Source organism: Pipra filicauda, unplaced genomic scaffold (assembly GCF_003945595.2).
Source record: "Pipra filicauda isolate LSUMZ 115617 unplaced genomic scaffold, ASM394559v2 scaffold84_size4826128_pilon, whole genome shotgun sequence".
Lineage (NCBI taxonomy): Eukaryota > Metazoa > Chordata > Aves > Passeriformes > Pipridae > Pipra > Pipra filicauda.
The window spans coordinates 4,546,229-4,569,968 of record NW_024105031.1 but is presented as its reverse complement, the minus strand read 5'-3'; the positions used below and the strand labels follow the sequence as shown (position 1 = coordinate 4,569,968).

Genomic DNA, 23,740 nt, shown 5'->3' with positions numbered 1-23,740 from the left:
TAAAATTACAGCCAGGTCAGTGGACAGAGCCAGTTTTTGGCTCCTCTTCATATGAAAAGAAACCCACATTGCTCCCTCCCTCAGAAAAAAGCTGAGATACCACAGTCATGAAGTAGCACAATGATCAGTTCAATGAACAAACTCCTATTACCCCATAAATGCCTGCCATCCTCATCCTTTTGGCTTACTGTTTATAGCTCCGTTTACTTATTAAGTCTGGAAGAAACAAGGGAGACACATTCATTATGTGCTTTCTGGCACTACTGGGAGCACATGGAGAGCAACTAAGACCTAACATCTTATTTGCAGGCACACTGAAGGCCTACAGTCAGCTAGGGCACAGCACTAGAAAAGCAATTTTTGGGAGGAAGTGCAGAAGTGAATTCCAAGCAGCCAGGGCCAAGGCAGACAAAGCTGCCAAAACTAGAGCCACAAGCGGCCCCAGGGAGAGTTTGGAGAGGCTGGTGTGATGTTTATTGCTCAGACAGCAGAGCTGGGTGGTTCGATGTGGGACAGGAACTGCATTCTGCCGGCTGTGACTTTAGTGGTAGTATCTAAAGATGTCTGCAGACTCAGTGTCTCCGTCTTTATCATGGTGCCGGAGGGAGCAGATTGTGGTTCCCTTATCTGTTTTACAAGGAACCACCTTTCCCTGATAGGCCCACTAGGTCACACAGCACAAGATGCTGCTTACTTCTCTTTTATTAAACACAGACTCCATTTGCATCCACATAACCTAACACAGTTATCTACCCAGGGACAAGCAGAGGAAAAAAAGTCACAGCAATTGGAGGTGGGGACAGGATCCAATGGCTTTCCAGTGAGACTAACGTGTTAGCATCAGGTCCTGTGACCTACCAATCTCCATTTGTTTAGTGGTGTTTTTCTCCCCATCTCCTGACAAGGACCAGAAATTGGCTATTTTTAAGTATGAACAACAAATGTAGCTCCAACACAGTCAGATACAGGAAAAAACCCCAAACAACTGACACACTGCAGATTCCTGGTGCCTTGCAATACATAGGTTCAAACAAGGTAGAGCTTGCATGAGAAGCTTTTAAGCAGAAATGGAGAGGAATCTAAGCATATCTTAACTCCCTGTGTCTGAAGCTCCAGCTTCAATCAGCAGAGAGTGACTGAACTCAGCCTTTTTTGTAGACTGCAGCTCGACTGCTGCCTGACACAATTACACTACACCAAGGGGACTTTCTCCTAGGCATCGTACAAACAGAGGAAGAAGCGACAGGTCACAGACTGCCAGGAGGATGCTGTAAAACAGGTAACAGCTACAACATCAAATGCATTAGCCTACTAAATACTGGTCATTGAAAGCTTCCAGGCTCTTAGGCCATGGAATAATATGACTGGAAAGCAAAAATGACCCACTATTGCTAGCCACAAACCAGACAGCTTAGGTACTGGAAACAGCCTGTGTTACATAGCACTGCTGCCCCAGTATTTACCCAGGAAAGCCTCTGGGACTCGACAGCTGCAGATACACAAATGCACTAGCTTACAGCTGGCTCAGGTATGCCTGCAACCAGTGGCTACAGCTCAGTTAATGCTGTTAAATCAGTTGGAAAAAAGGACTCAGAACAAAGTAGGCAGCTCAGTGAACTTAAGGAGTATTCTTTAAGTTATTTCCCACATCACTTTCTTCCCTACAGCTGTTGGTGCCCTAAGTTGCCTGCATAAATACAAGCTAATATTGTCATGCATCTCAAACTGGAAGACAGCAGTAACACTTGATTCTGGCCAAATAAAGCTTATGCACGACCACATTAAAAGGCTACTACTTTTGTTCTACTTGTCTGCTTTCTCCTTTGAATTTCAACAAGACAAAAATACTATAAGGACTGAAATGTAGTATAACAATATTTGCATTTCTTTACAGAGTAGCAGCATTTTAGGTACAGGTAAACATCTTTTTATCAGTTGGATTTCAGTTGGTTTTGGCCAGTCCTCCAAGTCTTTTTGAAATCAGTGAACTTCATAAAACATACCTTAGCACATTTATTATCTCCATTTACACCCTTTACTCTAACAAACCAAAGTCTGTCATCACTAATGGAGGCTCAGTAAAACTAAATGAAGAAACAGACTGAATTACTTCTTACTTCAAATGAAAATCCAGACCTCATCTCAGGGTCAAGGTCAAAAGGAAGAGTTGGGTGTAAATGCAAAAAGAGCCAGACGGCTTTTAATTATACAGTAGTTGTTACGAGACATTTAGTACTTCAGAAAGGTTTATCCACCTGTTCCAATTTACCTCAAGTGCTTACAAGCCATGATGAATGCCAAAACCAAAAAAAAAAATTACTGCCATATGGATGCCTAGTTCATACATCTACTGAACACACCAACCATATAAAAATACTCATTTTCTGTCCCCCTAAGAAAACTTCGTAATGGCTGCTATCATTCTTATTGAAAAAAATTTAATGTGTAATCGTGCTAGAAGGCTGGAGAGGTGGTGACAAATCACAAATATAAAGCAGCAAATCTCAAAACTACCAGCAGCCTTTAAAGACCACACATCCATTATGTTGTTGCACAGAACAGCAAAGCCATTCTTTCTATTGAAACCTTGAGCTTTTCAGAAGTACTGTTTATTCTAATTTGTAGATGCTGAAGTAAACTTCTCCTACTCTGGAAATACAACTTTTCAGTTTTGCCAGAGTTGCAGTAAGAGTTCTAAGAACTTGATACTGAAGTCCATGAAGTCTACAACCTCAAACTTCAAGAGGGTCTTAGTAAACCTTAAGTCTAAAATACTGCAGAGAACCTTAGCTCCACATGTTGTGTCAGTGTACCAAAGAAACAAAGCAGAGGTTTCCAAACTGCTTCAAAGTTTCCACAACTTACTAGCCAGTCTTGTGAAGACAGACAATATTCTCAACTTTTCCTGAGAAAAGCTGGATTACATTTATTTTTATGAGGGAGGAGAAGACTATGATGATGTAAAGACCAGTCAAAAGCAACAGGTATCACTACTGGTCCAGACCGTGCCTGAATAGATTTTGTCTTATAAATCAAGCTGGTAGCCTAAAAGCATAGACAGACATCTGTTGCATAAATACAGTAACCCTTGTACGATGGCAGCCCTTCTCTGCTTGCTTCAGGGGTGGCCCCAGTCTTTCAGTTCCATAAACCATTCGATAAAAGCTCCTTGTGGCAAAGAGCTGTAAGATTTAAACAGCTGAAAAGACAGGTAGTTCTGTTCTCAAGCAGGCAGGGATAGCAGCTATTTTTTACCCCTCAGCATCGCGCTCATCCAGTGTGGGACACGGCTGGGGTGGAGACTAGCAATACGAACTTCAGCAGCTTGTGCTGGCTCCTTACTCTCAGAGCCACCACAACTTCTCATAATCCTAATGCCAGTAATGTGGCACAACCCCTGCCAGAGCATTGTGCTTGAGCTTCTCCACAGCTGCATCTTGGCCACATCTGCACTGTAATCACGTGGGCATTCAACACACACTGTGAAATCTTGGCAGTATTGTACTGAATGGTCAAATTCCCATTGACTAAAGCAGAGCCAGACTACCACGTATAATACATTTACTTGGTCAGAATACCTTCTCTTCCTCCTGAGGCTTGTAAGAGCCATAAATAAAGTTAAAGCAATATAGTACTCAGTGGTTTTAACAGAAGGCCTCCTCTGTTAAACGACCACCAAAAATAGTTGCTTAAGACTGGTTATACTGAATCATAAATGACAGAAGGCTGCTGAGGATTTTTTAAAAAACATATCACTACTTTTATTGGTTGTCAGTGTTTTCCTGTTAGTCAATAAATGCATTTGATATAGGTGAGTTTCCAAAGTAAGCATGATGGGAGGGCTGGTTTAACATTCAAACTAATTTAAAAAGAAGTCACCTCAAGTTTCCCTATGGGACATTTACAAAATATGTTGTTAATTTGTTGCACCTAATTTGTGTGTATGCACTGAGAGGTAATTAGTGTGGAAATTCAATCAATTTTACCATCTTTCTGTTCAACTCAACAAATTACAGTTTTCAACACCTGTTTCTGGCAGTGACAACAGTTTTAGTATTTGTTTAATTTCCACAGATCAGGAATATACCCCAAGCACAAGATACATTATAAACATACGCCCATGCAGAATAGCCATAGATAGCATGAATACCATCACCACTATATGTATACAGTCACACAATATTCTTCTGCAGAATTTTTAAAAAAAATATGTATTCTAATATAAATCATATTACTGGCTGCAGGTATTGGATATCATTGAAGTTTTCAAGGCACTTTCTATAATAAGATTTATTTAAAAAGTTGTTTCTGACTTTGCCAAATTAACTGCCTGTTCTAAAACTTTATGTGCTGGCTGTCTGCCCTGAAGCTGGGGTTTTGGTTTTTTGCTTGTTTGTTTGTTTAATTTCAGCCAAAATCCTCCTCCAAGAAGGAGACCACAGAACACTTTCTTGGTTTGCCAAAATGGCAGTTCTGGCAGCCTCTCCTCCAACTTGAGCACCCTATACTCTGGAGTAAGAATTTAAAATTTGATGAGAGGTTTTGAGGAAGGAGAAATGAACCCCAGGAAGCCTAAGCTACAAGCCTCTGAGAGAACCATAAAAATAACAACGAGGTTTCCACATACTTAACAGAAGCTTTATGATTTCAGAGGCTAAAAGCTTCGAAGACTGGGTCTCACTGAGCATATTCTCTTCCGTCATGACTCCCAACAATTGTATCTGCATATAATGTCTTCAGAAAACAAATGGCTATGCTTCCTTTAAGCCCAGGGTTACAGGTAAACCCAGGGTTACCAGCAAACACTTTCACAGCAAATGCTGCTACAGGCTGGGGCGGACAGTAGAAAGAAGCATCTCTCAGCAGTCCAGCTGATGCCAGTCAGATCTCAAAGTCATACAGAGAGGCTACAAACTTAACCAGGACACTCCTACAATTCCTTACCTCATCCACTATAAAACTTCTAAATGAACAAGGATCCCACTGGCAAAAACATCCTTCACTAGTTGACCCCAAATTCATTACAAGACTAGATCCATCCTTTGTATTATGTGAGGCAGGAGTCCCATAGGAAAAAAAATGTTGTAATGTGATCTTGTTGCCAGAGGTAAAACCATACATCTGCAACTATGGTTCTATGTTTCTGTGTTTTCCAGCATCAGAGTGGTTATGATGTTACTAAGTTGTTAAAATACAGTATCCAAGTTCTCTGACCATTCACAGAATTGAGCTAATTCATGTCCGGAATTTTGATAACCTAATGTGCACATATAAAAGGATCCATCATACAATCAAAACAGGACTGTAAATGCATAATTGATCATTACACTTAGAGCCTAAATGTGTGTAGTTCTAGCAAAATCAACATGAGTAGTTATAAAGCCAAGTGTGTACCTGTACTCTTGCAAGACCAAGGAGACGGTAAATGGTTAAGGTAATACATACGCAAATATATTACCATCTGCATTTCTTCAAGAGCTTTTGGAAAGCCTGGTTTTGCAAGATAAGCTGGTAATCTGTAGAAAACCAAGCAAATTAAAAAATAAGACCACTTAGTACAAGTTTTGGTTAATACTGTGTGTACAAGACAGCATCAAAACAAAATGCAAATAATCATACAGCAAGTATTTACCAGTATAGATTTTATTTCTTTTCAAAATAATGGGGTTTGTTTAGATTTAAAATAATTCAGTAATTAACTAAAACGAATGTACACTTTGTTAGAACTTCTGATAAGTGCCCATCTTGGGTTCTGAAAATGTGTGACAGAATACAAGAAAATATAAAATTGGGTTAGCAAAATACAATAACGGAACTTTACAAGAGGGACACACATTCTATATTATTTTAACTAAGTCTATCAGGTAAACATGCTGTAACAGCTTTCCACTTAAAACGAGTGCCTATAAACTTAATCTGCAACCTGAATCCCAGGACAAATTCACTTCTGATCAACCCAAGGCTAGTAGGTCCAAGGAAAAAAAAAATATCCATATCAAGCTGTGTTTCTTCATTGAACAAATATTCCCTTTTTCCATAAAGTATTAATTTAAAATTTTAATAGATCACTATATATGATAAAATCACAATAAAACATTCTCTTATTATTCATGATTCAACTACCTTTGTAGCCATAATGTAAGTTATTTTAAAAGCAAACAGTTACGTGTTTAATAAAAAAAATTCTTATTTACTGCATCTAGTGAAAAAAAAAAATTGATGGTTCTTAAAAAAAGAAAAAAGGACTTGCTGTTGGCTGTTGCCAAACAATTCCTTCCTGTGACTTGCTTTTTCAAGAATTATGACGAAACTCTGGAGTTTGTTGCAATCTAGACAACCAAAGATGATTAGTCTGTATGGGAGCAGGATGCACAGTACTTGATTAAACCCACAAACTTCTCAAACGAGCTATAAGGATAAAAGAATGTGTTTTGTTATTGTGTCCATTTCCAAAGGACAGCTCACAAGGTTTCCTCCTCACGTAAAAACTGGAACACAGCTGAGAAGTCTTTCAGGGCATAGCCTTTGGCACACATCATCCTGTAGATCTGATGTGCCTGGGATCCCAAAGGAACTGGTGTCATTGAGTTAGTGGCAGAAATCTGGGCCAAGCCAAGATCCTGTGGGGAGGAAGAAGAGAGAGGAAGAATGGAAGGAAAGAAAAAGAGAAAAAGTCACAGGAGTAACAATAAATAAACATGTACATATTATAAGTTATTTGGCTTCTAGTGTGACAAGAACTCTACTGCCAACAAATACAATACTCCGGCCTTAAAATTTCTATCCTGGAAGAAGTGAGTCTTATTTAGTTTTTATTCTTTAAAACAGTAATTCAATGTTATTCAACAGAAAAACCTCAAACTTTTCCAGGCAGACAACCACCTTAAGAACAGGAGGAATTTTAAGATTCTAGATCACTATCTAACCTGGTAGCAAGACTCAGACTCTTCCCCACTGTGTTACGTCATCTCCAAAAAGAAAATCTCCCTGGCTATTCACTGAAACTTTCAGAACATAGTTCTAATAGCATCATTTTCTTGTTTGGGCAAGAGGACTTCTTTATTTCTAGAAACTAGTTACGAATCAAGCAGAAGGAATTTAAAAAACAAGAAAATTGAAGCCACTTAGCATACATAAATTTAGCGTAACGTAACCAGTTAATAGCAAAATGAGAAGCATAGGCTCCTTTGTGAATATAAACGGTTTGGAGCCTTAACTGGAAGGGTGTATTAGAGAGTTCCTCAGGGGACTGTCCTGGGTCTGCTACAATTCAGTTTTCTTTAGTGACTTTCTTTAATAAAGGGATACAGAGAATAATGCCACTGCAATTTTAAACACTAAATTTGGGGCAAAAAAGGGAGGGAAGGTTCAAAGAGGATGAATTTGAAACCTATCCTCCAAGAGTCCTTGGTCAATTTCAATTACAGTCATAATCTGAAACAAATAGCAGAGAAGCCAAAGGAGAGTACCAGGTACTACGACTAACCATGGTTAGCCAGAAATAGTCAGCTATAGTCATTTCTATCCAAAATGACAAGCTAGGCTGGAGGATGCCTTGAACTCTAAGCTGAATAAGACATGAAACCAACCAAAGCAGGAAGCACTAAAAAGGGCCTGTATATATAAACAGATCTCTTGTCTAAGTAAGAAAGTAATGCCTGCACTTGCACTCCAGGCTGCCTTTATAAGGTCTTGTTAATGAAATCAAATTTGTCATCCACATTCCAAGAAAGATGCAAAAGAACCTCTCAAGTGATACTAGGAAATCCCTAGATTTCCTGTCCATCCAGAACTATAGTGGTTTATAGAATCTGTTGAGTGACTGATTTTTTTCCTTGTTTTTAAATGGTTTGGGTTGGAAGGGACCTTAAAAATCATCTAGTTCCAACTCCCCCCCAGTTATGGGCAGGGACACCTTCCACTAGACCAGGTTGCTCCAAGCCCCATCCAACCTGGTCTTGAACACACACTTCCAGGGATAGGGCATCCACAACTTCTATGGGCAACTTGTTCCAGTGCCTCAAGGCCCTCATAGCAAAGAACATCTTCCTAATATCTAACCTAAATCTTTCAGTTTGAAGCCACTACCCCTTGTCCTGTCACTACGCGCCCTTGTCAAGCCTCTCTCCACGTCTCTTGTGGGTCTCCTATAGGTCCTGGAAGGTCTCCCTGGAGCCTTCTCTTCTTTAGGCTGAACAACCCCAACTTTCTCAGTTTGTCTTCACAGGAGAGATGATCCAGCCCTCTTCATCGCCCTCCTCTGCGCTCACTCCAGCAGGTCCCTTTTCATTTTATGTTGGAGGCCCGAGGGCTGGATGCAGCACTCCAAGTGGGGTATCACAAGAGCAGACAGAGGGGGAGAATCATGTTCCTCGTCCTGCTGGCCATGCTGCTTTTGATGCATCCCAAGATGTGTATGAATTTCTGGGCTGCAAGTGCACATTGCCAGGTCACACTGAGCTTCTTGTCAACCAACACACCGAAGTCCTTCTCCCCAGGGCTGCTCTCAATCCATTCTCTGCCCAGCCTGTATTTGTGCTTTGGGATTTCCCTGACCTGAGTGTAGCACCTTGCACTTGGCCTTGATGAACTTCACGAGGTTTGCACGGGCCCACCTCTCACACTTGTCAAAGCCTTTGAGTACCTCAGCCTTCTCCAAATCCCAGACAACCAGGTCTCCTGTTTCCTTCTGGAGAGGACCTCCATTTTCCCTGGTCTTCTTTTTATCACCAATGTACCTACAGAAGCTTTTCTTGTTGCCCCTGAAGTATCTGGACAAATTTAATTCTATCAGGGCCTTCCCCTTAATTTGACCCATAAGCTTTCAGTCAGCTCCTCATCCATCCCCAGGAGGAGCTCCATGCACTCCAGCTGGTCAATGACATAGAGGTCAACATCCCCTCCTCATCTACCTGCTTGCCCTTCCTAAAGAGCCCATAATCCTTCCACTCCAGCACTCCAGTCACAGGAGCCATCCCACTATGTCTCCATGATGCCAACAAGATCACAGCCCTGCAGGCACGCACACAGCATGTGCATAGAGTCATTTAAGTTGGGCTCTGATGAAGCCAATTTACTGGCTGCAATTCCTTTGTGTTGCTCTTCAGGTGCTCTCCTGCTGACCTGCAATCCATCTACAGGCTCTGGGCAGCTACTGCTGTCACTGGCATCAAACTGGTAGGAGTGGGATGGATGGAGGTTCCCCTCCTCCAGCAAGTTTAGTTTAAAGCCCTCTTCACCAGCTGCACAAGCCTGTAACCGAAGATGCTCTTCTCCTTCTCTGACAGATGGACCCCATCTTTGATACAGAAGAACTGAGAGACTGTAATACTGCTGAGAGCACCTTTGACTTCTCAGGAATGACTTACAAGACAGGTCTTTACTTTCTGTGTGTCTGGATTTGAATTAGCACAAGGAAATTCAAGATCTTACTCTACTCTCTAAATGTCACTTCGATCTGTAAATCGGCTCTATAAAGGTCATTCTGATACAAATCAGAATTACAGTTACTTTTCCTATTACCCTTGAATGACTTCAAGATCTAGGAAAATGGAAAAACATATATTTTAGATGACACAAGATCCAAAACAGTTTTCATCTGCATCAGGGCAGATCATTTCTTCTTGTCTAGCAACTCTGTTGAAAGACTGATGCCATGACAAATCTAGGAACAGTTACTTTAACCTCACTTAAAATAAGATATTCTATGACATATTCCTAGCTTCTTATAAATGCTCTTTGTGAAACCTGTCCCATATTATTCCTTTTATTCAAGGAAGCTTAAATCACGTAATGGAATATTAGAATGGCAAAATCATCTAACTCCAAACTAGGGAAGGGACATTCACAGAAATAATCCCTGAAAATTCTGAATAGACTTCTAGCATAAATAGAGTTTCATAAATGTCTTGGTTTTGGCCAATGACAGAGTTAATTTTTCACAGTAGCTGGGAGGGGGCAGAGCCTGGAGCCCTATGGGCATGGTCAAGACCCTAATGTTATTCAATATCATCTTACGTCATTGTCAGGGGCAGGGGAAAGGCACTCTCTCTTACTTCCAGGAAGAAAGCATGTTCCTTTCTGGAGGACAAGGAAAAGCTGATGGACGGAGGGTCTGTTCACCATTGCTTTTCACTGTCCCAGACTTGGTGAGTGTTTTGCATGTAAATCACCCTCTCTTTGTACATAGAATCATAGAATCAGCTGGGTTGGAAGGGACCTCTGAGATCATCAAGTCCAACCCTTGATCCACTACTGCTGCGGTTACTAGACCATGGCACTAAGTGCCACATCCAGTCTCTTTTTAAAAATCTCCAGGGATGGAGAATCCACCACTTCCCTGGGCAGCCCATTCCAATGTCTGACCACCCTCTCTGGAAAGAAATTCTTTCTAATATCTAACCTAAACCTCCCCTGGCACAACTTGAGACCATGCCCTCTTGTCTTGCTGATAGTTGCCTGGGAAAAGAGACCAACCCCCACCTGGCTACAACCTCCTTTCAGATAGTCGTAGAGAGTGATGAGGTCTCCCCTGAGCCTCCTCTTCTCCAGGCTAAACAACCCCAGTTCCCTCAGCCTCTCCTCATAGGACCTGTGCTCGAGTCCCTTCACCAGCCTCGTTGCTCTTCTCTGGACCTGCTCCAGCACCCTGAACTGAGGGGCCCAGAACTGGACACAGTACTCCAGGTGTGGCCTCAACAGTGCTGAGTACAGGGGAAGAATCACTTCCTTGGACCTGCTGGCCACACTGTTCCTGATACAGGCCAGGATGCCATTGGCCTTCTTGGTCACCTGGGCACACTGCTGGCTCATGTTCAGCTTTTTGTCAATCCAAACTCCCAGGTCCCTCTCTGTCTGGCTGCTCTCCAGCCACTCTGTCCCCAGCCTGTAGCGCTGTATGGGGTTGTTGTGGCCAAAGTGCAGGACCCGGCACTTGGCCTTGTTGAACCTCATCCCGCTGGAATCAGCCCAACTCTCCAACCTATCCAGGTCCCTCTGCAGAGCCCTCCTGCCTTCCAGCTGATCGACATTCCCCCCCAGTTTAGTGTCACCTGCAAATCTGCTGATGATGGACTCATCCCCTCATCTAAATCATTAATAAAGATATTAAACAGGACTGGAGGGGAGCCCTGGTGGCCTAGTGGTTAGGTTGTAGCACTCTCACCGCTGCAACCCGGGTTCGATTCCAGCCAGGGAAAAACTCCCCCGGGCAGATGGAGCTCGTCAGCCCTGTAAGGCCATCCATCCAAGAGAAGGTCACTCTAAACAAACCTACGTCCAGAGGACCTCACTGCCACTGTCCAAGCTTGCTCGGCCCCGATAGATGAACCTCAGGATTAAAGGGTGGGCTCAGTTCAGTGCACACTGTGTCTCACCTAAAAAATCCACTGCGCAGGCTCGAAGGGTTAATGACCTTTCCCAAATCTTCGCTCGCGAAGACTGGCCATACAAACAGGACTGGGCCCAACTCTGGTCCCTGGGGGACACCACTAGTGACCGGCCACCAACTGGATGCAGCACCGTTCACCACCACTCTCTGGGCCCGTCCCTCCAGCCAGTTCCTAACCCAGCACAGTGTCCCTGTCCAAGCCGTGGGCTGCCAGCTTTTTCAGGAGAATGCTGTGGGAGACGGTGTCAAAGGTCTTGCTGAAGTCCAGGGAGACACATCCACAGCCTTCCCCTCATCCACCAGACGGGTCACCTGATCATAAAAGGAGATCAGGTTGGTCAGACAGGACCTGCCCTTCCTAAACCTATGGTGGTTGGGTCTGATCCCTTGTCCATCCTGTAGGTGCTGTGTGATTGCACTGAGGATGATCTGCTCCATAATAACATGTTTGTTATTAGTTTCTTATCTCATTGCTGTTTCCAGTAAATTGTTCTTATCTCAACCTCTGCCTTTTGTGTCTCTCACCAGAGGAGAAGGGTAGTGGCTCGTGGGTTTTCTTTTCAGAGTGAGTACTAAATTGGGGAATACCACTCATAAACCAATAAAGTAGGTCTGTTCACTTTAATAATGAAACTCTGGTTCCAAAATGGCTGAAACATTTAACAACATTTCAGCAGTTAAATGGACAAGGACTCCTGACTCTGAAGTGCTGGAAAGTTGTTTTGCTTTTTAAACTCCATTCCCTATCTGAAAAAGTAAAAATGAGAGCACAGTTTATGGCTCCTCTCATACTCTTTGGAACTGACAACGTCTTCCAGATATCTCAGTGCACTGAATATTCTAACCACTTTTTCTCAGCTTGGAATAGGGAAACAGATTCTCTTTTGCAATCTGCTTCCAATGCTTACTTTGGAATTACCTGGTTCCTTACATTTATTTTGCAGTTGATGTAAATGAATCTGCCATTTGGAATAAAGCTCAAAGGCTGTCTTGACATGACCCAAGAAGAATATGATATAAATTCAGCTCTTCAAAGTTGACATTTAATTAGCAATTGTGCTGTCAATGAAAGATGGAACTTCTGGCCTGCAATGCCTTGGACACAAAGGTGGTGTGGGAAAATAAACTAGATCTTTTCAATGCAAAATCTTTAGAGCAGGTTTCATATCAAGTTGACTAAATTCTATGTTTCAATATCAAATTATAAGACCAAACAGCTTTTCAGAGGTCTCTGGAAAACTTTTCTGACCCAAATACTTAAAATAAGGATCCTGTGGCTTTGTTTGAGAGATCCATTGCTGACAAAATATTTTAAGAAAGCCTTTGACTTCTACCATATCTGATACGTGAGCACTAACTTGAGGTTTATTAACTGTGTTTAGTGACTGTTACTGAGGCACTCCTAGATATTTTCAGGGTTTTCACTACCTCCTTCTCCTTTGAATACGTACTTTTCTATTCTTAAGTGGCAAAATCATGCTCTGCATTTCCCATAAAAAAATCCCCATCTCAAACAATTCACAAACTATATGATATATCACATGAAATGGATAGTAGCAAAAGTCTTTCCATGAACTAAGGAGTAGTGTCTTCAAAGAAGTCACCACTGCACCAAATAATAGCCTGAACGTGATCAGCTGTCTTGGCTACTTACTCATTCAAGGAATCTTCCATCTATATAGAATAACATAGCATTGTTCAAGAGGCATGAGAGGAATTTAATGTCTTTCCTGCTTATTGAGGATTCTAGCCTAAAGAAGGCACTCACTCTTCAGGACTGTCAAGAGAGGCAGTCAAAAAAGGTGAACAGCAATTACAGACTCTGAGGAACTCTCCTCTTGGTTATCACTGATACTTTACAACCAAAAGCTAGCAGTTTAAACAGGCACAAGCCAGGCTGCTATTCCTCCAATGAAAGTAATATCTTTCAGGGCAGCTTCCAGGAGAGATACTGGTCCCCCTTAGAAGTAGACCAAAGGAAAAAAAAAAACCTTTATAAAGAAACTTAAAAGAGAGGGAAGGAAATATGTGCTCCTAACACATTTATACTGTGAGGTTATTCTGGACAAGATTAAGAGGTATGAATTATGAGACAAGAGATTGCAGTGTGAAACAAGGCATAACAGACAGAACAGATTCTGGAACCAGCACACAAGATGGAAACAAGCTCTGAGGCAGGATCAAGATCGGGTTGCTTACCTCTAATCAATAGCTCTGGCAAACTCCAAACAATAACCTAACATTTTTATAAATCAGTAATTTAAACACCACTTTATTGTCCCCTATGTTCAATGGCATGAACATGATGTAAAAACTCCTATTTGCCAATATTTTAACACATCCCTCAAAGAAATGAAAGTACCTGATCATTGGTCCATAAACTTAAAATGTAGCGGGTCAGCCATTGAAGGGTTTTGAGCCATATAGCATTAGCAAAGTTTTTCGATGCTACCACATGCAAAACACTCTGGACCCACTCTGGACAGAATTTGTCTAATTTCATTGAATGTGCAAATGCACCAATTGTCCTAAATCAACTGCGAAATGACAGGAACAGTATCGGTATGCAGGTATGATATACAGGAGCTCCAGCACTTCAGAGATTTGCATGTCAATATCTGAGTTTGTTCATCATCTTTCAGAATGTTGTTTTAGTTTTAAGTGCTAAATTTCCACTCTTTGTGGAAGAGTTGAAGATGGACAGGATACCTAACCAGCTGGGAGCACTCATAAACTGGTATGCCTAAAACCTAGCCTGTATGAACTAAAATGCCTCCCTCAGAACAGTATCTCCATGAAACTGATATTCAGTGTGAAATTATTTTCTGCACTTACAATTCCTAGATGAGAGATCTCTTCCAGGGCTGATTTTATAATTTACCTCAGGCAATCATTGTGCTCAGTTCAGAAGTAGTTCAAGAGTCAGTTAGTTCTACAGCTCCTTCCTCCAACTGTGCATCCTCATCAGTGGGGTGCAGAGCCCTGACTTCCTCGCCTACTTTCCTCTGGCCTCTAAGAGCTTTGCTTTCCTGACCACAGAGTGACTCAGGACAGTGCTTTTCCTGGAACAGTCAAGATTCTCCTGGGATGGGTAACAGCAGGTTTTCAACTTGTTCATGCTGAGAAGACCCTAACTCCCAGAACTCCCACTTCATGGAGAAGAAGTACTTCTAGTAATTTAGATTACTAGGTTATTATTCACAAGAAGTACGGTTTCTGCCACTAAGACAATTCAGGAGGGCTCATGATGTAGATATCTGCAGAAGATCAGCCTGTAGGGATGTGGGTTGAAATCTGTTTGCTTTCTGCATTCAAAATGGCCTTAGGCAGAAGGACAAGCACATAAGCAATTGGCTTAGCAAGGACAGGGATGCTAGAGAGCTTGCCCAACAGCACAGTTTAGACATCTAGAAGAAAGTGGGCCCAAAATCCGAGATGCTTATGCCAGTATTAGCAACTAATTAAATCACCTGGATTCCCCAAATTCTCTCTTGAACTTAGGCTCCTAAATTCTAGAGCAGTCACGCAAGAGGCACCTAAATGGCTTGTTGAATGCTCACCTTACACATAAGTCCACTAGGACTCCTTTTTTTAAGGCAAAACTCAAAAAGACAGTGTATATAATCCCAATGAGTGGCTCAGCAGTAACAGTGGTTAGAAAGAAGCTAGAGGTTAAGGAAAAGCTCCCTAAACAACTCATTAATTCAGAGCTACAGGAAGAGGCTGGGTTCCCCTACATATTATCCTGTAATCATAAATTTTCACTAAGAAGAATGTTTGTAAGAAGCCCAGAGAGAAGCAACTGCACATACTTCACATGCAAGTGTTACGTACCTTAGCCATGAGTGTTGTTCCAAAGCCACCTTGGTAATTATTAGCAGACGGTACTCCTTCCATCACTCCAGGAACAGGGTTGTACGTATCGCTTGACCAACAGCGACCTGAGCTCATATTTAGGATTTTGGCCAGCAGCTTTGGGTCAAGGCCTAATCTGTCAAAGGTCAAGGAAGAGAAGTGGTAATGTCAAAATGCACAAGACATGGGTGACTTGTTTTATATCTTAGAACCCTACCGTCATTCCTCTCCCTTTATTATAAGTCATGAAAAATGACAGAGTATTGATATTGGGGGCAGGGATGTTGTATCTTAAATTAAGGAGCATCAATCCACCATTTAAGCAATAGGTTTTCAGAGTCGTTTTCCTTTTGCACTAAGCAAATCCTCTTCACCCAGCAATTTTGAAAGTGCAGGAGAAATAAAGGTCCTCTGAGAACAGTAGTTCCCTGGTATTTCAATTACTAAAAGGCATTCTCTATTCTGCTACCTACTTGGTCATATACTTGTTCTTCATATCAAAATTATACTCTCTAAACAAAACAAAAAATTTACAAGGAAGCGTGGCAACATGAAAGTACTTGTGTGATGCATTTATATGTGAATGCCAGTGCATTTCTGAAGTAAACAAGGTGACGCAAATGATTCTGCTCTAGTAATGTGAATAAAAATGCTACACTTTGCAAAAAATATTACTATTGCGTACATCTGTACATTTGTGGCTTTGCTATTATTAAATCTTCATTATATACTCTTGCTTATGAGGCAAGTCTGCATCTCACTCTGACACGTTATCTATTTGCAAACATATATTATAGTTCTGGGTAAACTGCTGATAAGGTTACTGATCCTGATAAAACAAAGCTTGTCCAAGTAGAAACGTCATTTGTTCTACCACAGAGACGATGGCATAAACTGCTGCTCAGTGTAGACCCTGAAAATTCTTCAATATTATAGGAAATTAATCCTCTTATGAATTCACATTTATGCTGATAGTAAATGGCAGGTGTAATTCTACATCAATTCCATTTATACCAAGGACGAGCAGCAGCAGTTCATCTGGCCCTGTACAAATGTTCAGCTATGCTCAGGACAAAAAAGAAAGCAAGGGCATTATGTCCAGTAACAATCCAAGATGAGAAAAGGACATTTTAAATATATCACAATCTTCTACAAAGGGTTTTTTATAGAATTCAATGTTCTTTACATTAGCTCCTACACCACAGACTTCTGCAGATCTCCATAGCCTAACACTGCTTCTGGGCACTGTATCACTCAAAGTTTTAATTTATAGATGAAAAAAGCTTACCAATGGAACAGTTGCTAAAATGCATGTCTATTTATTTCAGTAGGCATTTTGGATTTGAAAAACTACATTTAAGACAGACATAGGGTGGCTCCTATTTCTATAATGGCATGTGCCTCCTGCAATTCTGCCATCCTAATGCAAAGCAAGATCATTTTCTGTACCTCAGATAGCTTTTTAGCACTACTGCTGTGTACTCTTATTTATGATTTGCTGCAGCAACCCTTGGAATTCAATGGAAAGTCTCCTGCTGGCCTGAATGGGATCAAGCTTTATTATCCTCCCCTGTTTTTTCAACCCTCTGATTCAACTGAATGCTTTCAGTGGCCATTTATTAAAAAAAAGTATTTTTCAGTACCAATATGTTTTCACAATAAATTGTACTTTTATCTTGCATAATGCATCAAAGTCTTCATCAAAAGCCACTCTGAATAAGAGCTTGAATTGTTGTAATAAAAAAACCCCTGCATTGTGGGAGCATTCAAAGCCTAAGCTTGCAAATATACAAAGGTTGCTTTTTTTTTTTCCCCAAAACAAATCTCTTGGCTTGTTTGTTTCCTTATCATTGTTATATCCAGATCAGTATTTTTAACAATATAGAGCCTATTTGTGCCATATCTAGCTGCAAACAGAGGCCCCTAATTACAGCTGTGAGTATATTGCAAGACAGAGAGCTTATTATTTCAAAACACATATAACCCTCCCAAAGAATGCTCTTCTTACAGTGTTCCAACTACCTCTCTGTGAAAGTATACTTTTAAAAACATGTGTGTATTACACAGATATGTAAACTACTGTCTTGGACTAGATCTGGCATGTTTTTGCTCTCTGAAAAGAAAAAGGAAGATAGTTTGTATCCCTGCTTCTTCAAAATTCATTGCTCTTAAACACCATGCAGCTTCTCTTCGGGAGACCTGAACCTATTTTTTTTTCCTCCTTTTCAGCAAGTGTACCATTAATAAGAGCAAGTTAGAAGTGCTTTGCATTTCATCTTTCTGAAGATTCATCCACTGGTGCATATATAACTGACAGTTAAAATTAGACATATATTAAAATCAGTTACTGAAGAAGTCCTCTGTCTTCCACTGTGCCCAAAGCCTGTAATGGTCTGAAACCAGCTAGAATATACAGTAATTGTCATTCAGCAAGAGTCTATCCTAGAAAGTCATGCTTCAGTGGAGAAGACTGAGTTTCCATTTGAAATCAACAAATTAATCCAAGACAGGTATCTGAAAGGGCAAGTTTAATAGGAAGCAGCTACTGGGCTCTCAACCATGATAAAATGTTATTGCTGTTTCCCTGTAAATTGGCTGGGAACATACGATACTCTCTGCATAAGAGCTCCATTGCTGTTCAAGAGATATACTGCTCAAGCTATCAAAATGATGACAGTCTGCCAGTCCCCATAACAACTTGCCATTGGACATGAGAAGAGCTTGTGCATGTGTGTGTGAATTTACAATTACCAAAATGTTCTTCTCCCTTATAAGCAGAAAAGAAGCCCATGTATTAACTGTACTTATAATAAAGCAAAAACAATTGCTTCCCTCAAATCAATGCTTCTTCAATAACATTCCTAATGAAGTGAACAGCAGAAACTCAGCAAGGGACACACATACCAAAAAAAAAAAAAAGTTAAAATAGGATCCCCTCAGGCCACTGCTCAAAACTCAAGTTTTGCTGAGCTTTGACAAAACCAGATACTGAATATGCTCCTCCAAAAGTTCAGTCTGGAACAGATACAAAAACTGAAATAGTGTCTCACAAGAAAGGCACATCCTGGTCTCATTTTAAGGTGTAGCAACTGAAGTAGTCAAACTGTTGAAAGTTTCCCATCTCAGAGTGCTTTCCATAAGTATTATGTAAAGGTAGGACCCTTCTGCCACAGTTAAAAATTACTTGGTCACTGGCATTTTAAACAAGGTAAGTGCTTTCCAGTGTCATTACTACACCCTTGCAAGACTTAGCTGTAGCTCCATGCCAAAGATAGCAGAGCCACAGTTTCTTGGAGGAGTTATTTTTCAAGGTACTCTTTCTAAAATTTGCAGTGCAAGTGTGTCCATGGCTAATCATTCCTCAGCCTGTAGCACTTGCTCCTCTCTACAGTGTCAACTCTCATTTCTGCTCCTCTCTTGCATCCACAGGGGTGCTCACAGAAACCAAACTTAGACACTGAGACTATGTTTAAACTCAGCACAAGAAGAAGTAGTTCTTTTATCATCTTTTCACCTTATGTATCTAAAAAAGCACAAATCCACACACAGTAAAATTGCGTAGGAAGGAGTTGTATTTCCAGCTTTTGGCAGAAATCTGGGTGCCACTGCCTCCTCAGAGAGATAATTTTCTCTACTGTTGGAAGTACAAAAGTGATTTTGCAGTGAGGTTATTGCCATAGAGCCCTTACTGCTTTCCTGGTCCCTTATATCCCAACTATATTAAGCAATCTTGTCCTGTCTTGTGCCACCACATAAGCCCTTCTCTGAGACTTTGCAGCCAGTTTCTGAAGGAACCACAAACTGCCTGTCAGGCAGCAACTTCCAACTGACCTAAACACAAACCAGGTATCAGCAATATATAATTTCTGAGCTTTATTTTGCTGGTATGAAAAATTGTTTCACTGGAACTCAGGGCTCAGTAAAACAAAGCTACTGACACTGAGATGATCAGCAAAATGAAAAAGACAAATAGTTTCTAACTGTGGATGGTAGCACTTAATGTTTTATTTCATATTTGTGAAGCTTACATGTACTCTGTATGTTGGTTTGACACAGGAAGTCAGTAAGTATTTTGCAATATGCATATTATCCATAAAACTGCATAGCAAAATCTACTCAAAATTTTTCCCCTGAAAAGTTGCACCAACATGCTAGAAAAGAAAATACAAATGATAATGCAAATTCATTTCCAAAATGTCTGCCATACCTTTTAATTGTTACTAGCAACATTCATAAAGCATCAGGAAAGTAAAGGAAAAAACTAAACATAACAAAACAAGCATTTTATTGGGCAGAACTAAGGATGGGAGTTTTTTAAAAAATTATTTATGCAATCTAATCCAAATAGTTTCCAGTGAAAATGGACATCTTCATTAGTAAATGAAGATGATGAGTAAATAAAGATGATGTTAAAGTAGAAAAGCAAGTGGAATATAAACACAAAAATTACACAGCAATATTGCCCATTTTTCTGGGAGTTTATTGTAGGACTTTTTAATGTTGTGGTTTTTTTCCCCCTCACCACATTCTATTTGTTACTTATGTTGAATTTTGGAAAAATTCTATAATTTCAAATATAAAATAAATAATGTAATTTAAAAATCTGAAATTAATGAACCAGTCACTCTAACTACTTCAGAAAATGCAAACTTAGACTGCTTGGTTTATGAAAACATTACAGACGAAGTGGTTTATTAACAGAATTAACATCACATTGTTTTGAAGATTTAAGCTCAAAGTTGATGGAGGTGTTGTAATATGACTTTCTAGTTATATCTACTTCAGAGAACAATATTTTGAATAGTTATCCAAAGTCCCTAAAACTCAATTTAAATGATGCAGCAGACACACACAATGAATGATATAAAGACATTTTATATTCTATCTAAAAGTTACGAACATGTCTAAGTTCCACAATTCCTACTCTGAATATTTAGATATTCAGTATCCTTTATCATTATTAGGTCAGAGCCACACTTTTTTCACTAGATATGCATCAATTCAATAAATCAAGCTCAGCTTCTCACTCTCTCCAGACTAGGCAACCACACTATCCTTTGAGCTTTAGACTTGGAAAAAAAAAATCATAAATTTACTGCTATAGTAAAACTTCTTATAATTAGAATGACAAGTGTTAACTTGCACATTAGAAATTTTTACACACCCAAAGTGGGAAGCTCTTATTCTAGATATAAGCAGAAGTCATCTTCTCCAGCATCTAAATCGCAGCAAATTAAAATCAATGCAAGGGTTCTAAATTACTTCATAAGGCTTTAAATTACTGCCTCTGTCTTAAGCCTCATGCAGTTTTGGACTAAATGAGATTACGCTTTTTGTATAATTTTGATTACAATCTGCAGGTTTCTTCTATAATAAATACAGTTCCTTTTTGATAATCTTGATTGTAGGGTAGGAAGGTTTATATATTGTCACTGGACTTTTGCTTACAAATGCTGAATACAAATTCAGGCAAAATTTAAACTGGAAAAGGAAAAAATGAAAAATGAAAATCCTAAACACTTTCAAGCTACAGTGACTGCAGACATCAACTTGCTCTGCACAGGGTTTACATGCCCAGAATATCTGTCTTCCAAACCTCTTGATTTTATTTTACCTTCAATTTTAATTCTAATCATTGCTACAAACGTAGATAAAACTATAACAAAAAATCAGTTGCATATGCTTTATTAAGTGAATCATGACTTAAAGCAGAACTTGATGAAAGCTTTCTGGATTACACTGGATTACAATAGTTGTAAACAATGCTACTGGTTTTATTATGCCTCGATGCAGACATGCTTCAGTATTTTACAGACTCTCAATTTTAAAATGTAAATGGTACAGGATATTGATAAACCAATTAGCACTGATGCAAAGCAAATTCCTCTTTTATCTCAATTACAACATGACAACTTAATAGGTCAAGATAGTCTAACATCTGAGACAAGGGCAATTCAATAAAACAACTGCATCTTGATATGGTAATTAAGAGGAAATGTGAATCCATTACATTGTCTCATGTACATGCACATATGTAGGTGTTCCTTTTATTTCTTTAAGCATTTGATACCCTGTTACTGTTTTTATAGTGTATCAAATCCACATGAACACAGCTGAGCCCAGTAGATAAGTATCTACAATAGCTGTAGTTTTAACAGGCAAATTTTAAGGATGCAACTGCACAGAAAAATAATTCATGGAAAACCCTTAAAAGATACACAATTGCAAACACAAGACTTCTTTGTCTATAAATTTGCAAATTATTCAGATCTGGCTAAAAGAATTTATGAAAGCTTCAAATACTGTGATACGGAACTGGTATTTGCATGGACTCTATTGGAAAATAAAATCAAAAAGCCACAGCAAAATAAATAGGTTACAACTGGAAAGTAAAAATAATTTTGCTTGAATATGCTGTCACTTAGAAGTATCACATGCTAGAAAAGAAATGGTAATCTTAGCATTGACAAGAATGCAGAGGAGCATACTGCAGCTCTTTGACAAGCTAGGAGTTTTGGCAATTAGGACAAACTGCACTCAAAAAGTCAAAGAAAGGTAGATGTTCTGTTTTATGCTTAGATCTTAATTTGATACACATACTGTAGTACAAGTTTTGTTTTACAATATATTTTGGAACAATTTAACAAAGTAAACAGAGCCAATGAGAGCCATATGGGAGTGTAATACTCTGAATAAACTGTACATTAGCTTAGAATACAAACAAAAACCTACCTCTGTATTATCTCTGCATGTTTACAATACAAGACAAACATTATTGCACACTGCACTACAGCAGAACAAATAAATTCGTAACTTCAGATGCAGAATGCAACAGCCAATACAAGAAAATATTCCCATTCTGAAAACCCCTACTTTATTAAATAATCCCTTTAGCCTGTTATTAACTTTATAAGACAACTTCTTGCAAAAGTTTATCTGTGCCATTTAATCATCATTGTCTCAGCAAAATCAACCATAATACACGAAAACTGTAAACACAGAAAAAATGCTTCAATCCCGTACAAAAATCAAACAAACCTGATTCCAAGATTCATAGTCTCAGCAGTTCCAATCATACTGATGGCCAAGAGCATGTTGTTGCAGATCTTTGCAGCCTGAAATGTCATGAAACCATCAATTAGTTCACGCATTTTCGTAGACCTAACATGTAAGAATCATCTTTAACTAGGCTCAGCACTGTACGATCAAATACATTTTGGCAGCTCTCTTCTAGAGGTAGCACCAGTAAGCACAGATCTATGATAGTACAGTTAATGAAAGCTGCTCTATGGTTCCTTCAGAGATTAAGAAGTACTTTTTTTCTTCGTACAGAAGGTCAGTCAGTTAGCCCCTACATAGAATGTAGGGGCTCTTTGTCCTTCAGAATATCCAGTAAATCTAAATTTAGAAGAAACAAAATTAAAATATCCTCCTTTAAGTAGTATAATCTCAACAAGCCAATGTGGATAAACACCAATCACACTTTGGTACGAAGCTATACAACATACTGGACAAAAGGGCCATGAGGTTATTTTATAAACACATAGTTAGAGACAAGTAAACAAGCAAACAAGTATGAAGTATGAGGATATATTATAATGCATTTAGTCCTGAAATAAAAGAGTAGGTATCAGTAGAGAAAAAGCCAGAAAAACGTAAGACTGAGATAACAATTAACCCTTCAGAAAGCATTACCTGTCCGGTTCCAACCTCTCCACAGTAAATCACATTAGAACCCATGCATGTTAGCAACTCTTTGGCAGCATTAAATTCTTGTTCCACTCCACCAACCATGAAAGTAAGGTTTCCAGCTCGAGCAGCTCCAACACCTGAATCAAGACAACATTGGATTTAATACCATTATTAGAAAACCCAAAAACTTAAGTAGTTTGTCTTATCAGTAAGGGTCTGGTGATGCAATACTAACACTGCACTTACGATGAACATCTCAAATTCTGTGTAAAAGTAAGCCTATACTCTCAGTACTCAGAGGATCAGTGATCTTAATTCTCAAACATCTGATGGAGATAAAGCCACAATATCTTCCAGGCTCAATAGTGGATAAAGAAGTCATGAGACTTACATATAACTGGCAATGTCACTTTTTATAGTTTATATGAAGAAACAATCAACTCTTCCTGCAACTTTGCACTCCACAAAATTCACTGTATCTGAATTACTAAATAAAATTTCTTTTTTGTCAAACTATTCTTCACATACGACCATTGACAAACTACTGCTCAAAGTAATAGTGCTTTTATCTCTGCTTTTATCACCCTTTCTAAACCTATGCTAATTTTTATCAATGTTTCCTGGTTTTCACATAATTGAACAGCTAAAAGACATAGACATATAAAACCAAGTCTTCTGAATCTTTGCAGTTTGTTATGTTTCTATTCTGAAGCAAAATTCATCTTGAAAAACTTTAAGTTAGTTTCCTATAAACTTAATGCACATACAATGACGTAAAGAACTATGAAAAGACAATGTAAAAAT

General features: G+C 39.5%; 1 protein-coding gene across 1 annotated transcript in view; it reads right to left on the bottom strand.

Annotated features, from left to right (window-relative positions):
- Positions 1 to 5,625: 5,625 nt before the first annotated feature.
- Positions 5,626 to 23,740, bottom strand: part of HIBADH (3-hydroxyisobutyrate dehydrogenase) — an 89,838-nt gene continuing 71,723 nt past the window's right edge. Inside the window, exons 5-8 of the mRNA XM_027724570.2 lie at positions 22,940 to 23,073; positions 22,283 to 22,359; positions 15,224 to 15,380; positions 5,626 to 6,620 (exon numbers count right to left, since the gene is read on the bottom strand). Coding sequence (XP_027580371.1) covers positions 6,462 to 6,620; positions 15,224 to 15,380; positions 22,283 to 22,359; positions 22,940 to 23,073 — 527 coding nt within the window. The 3' untranslated portion in view covers positions 5,626 to 6,461. The remainder of the gene's footprint in view (positions 6,621 to 15,223; positions 15,381 to 22,282; positions 22,360 to 22,939; positions 23,074 to 23,740) is intronic.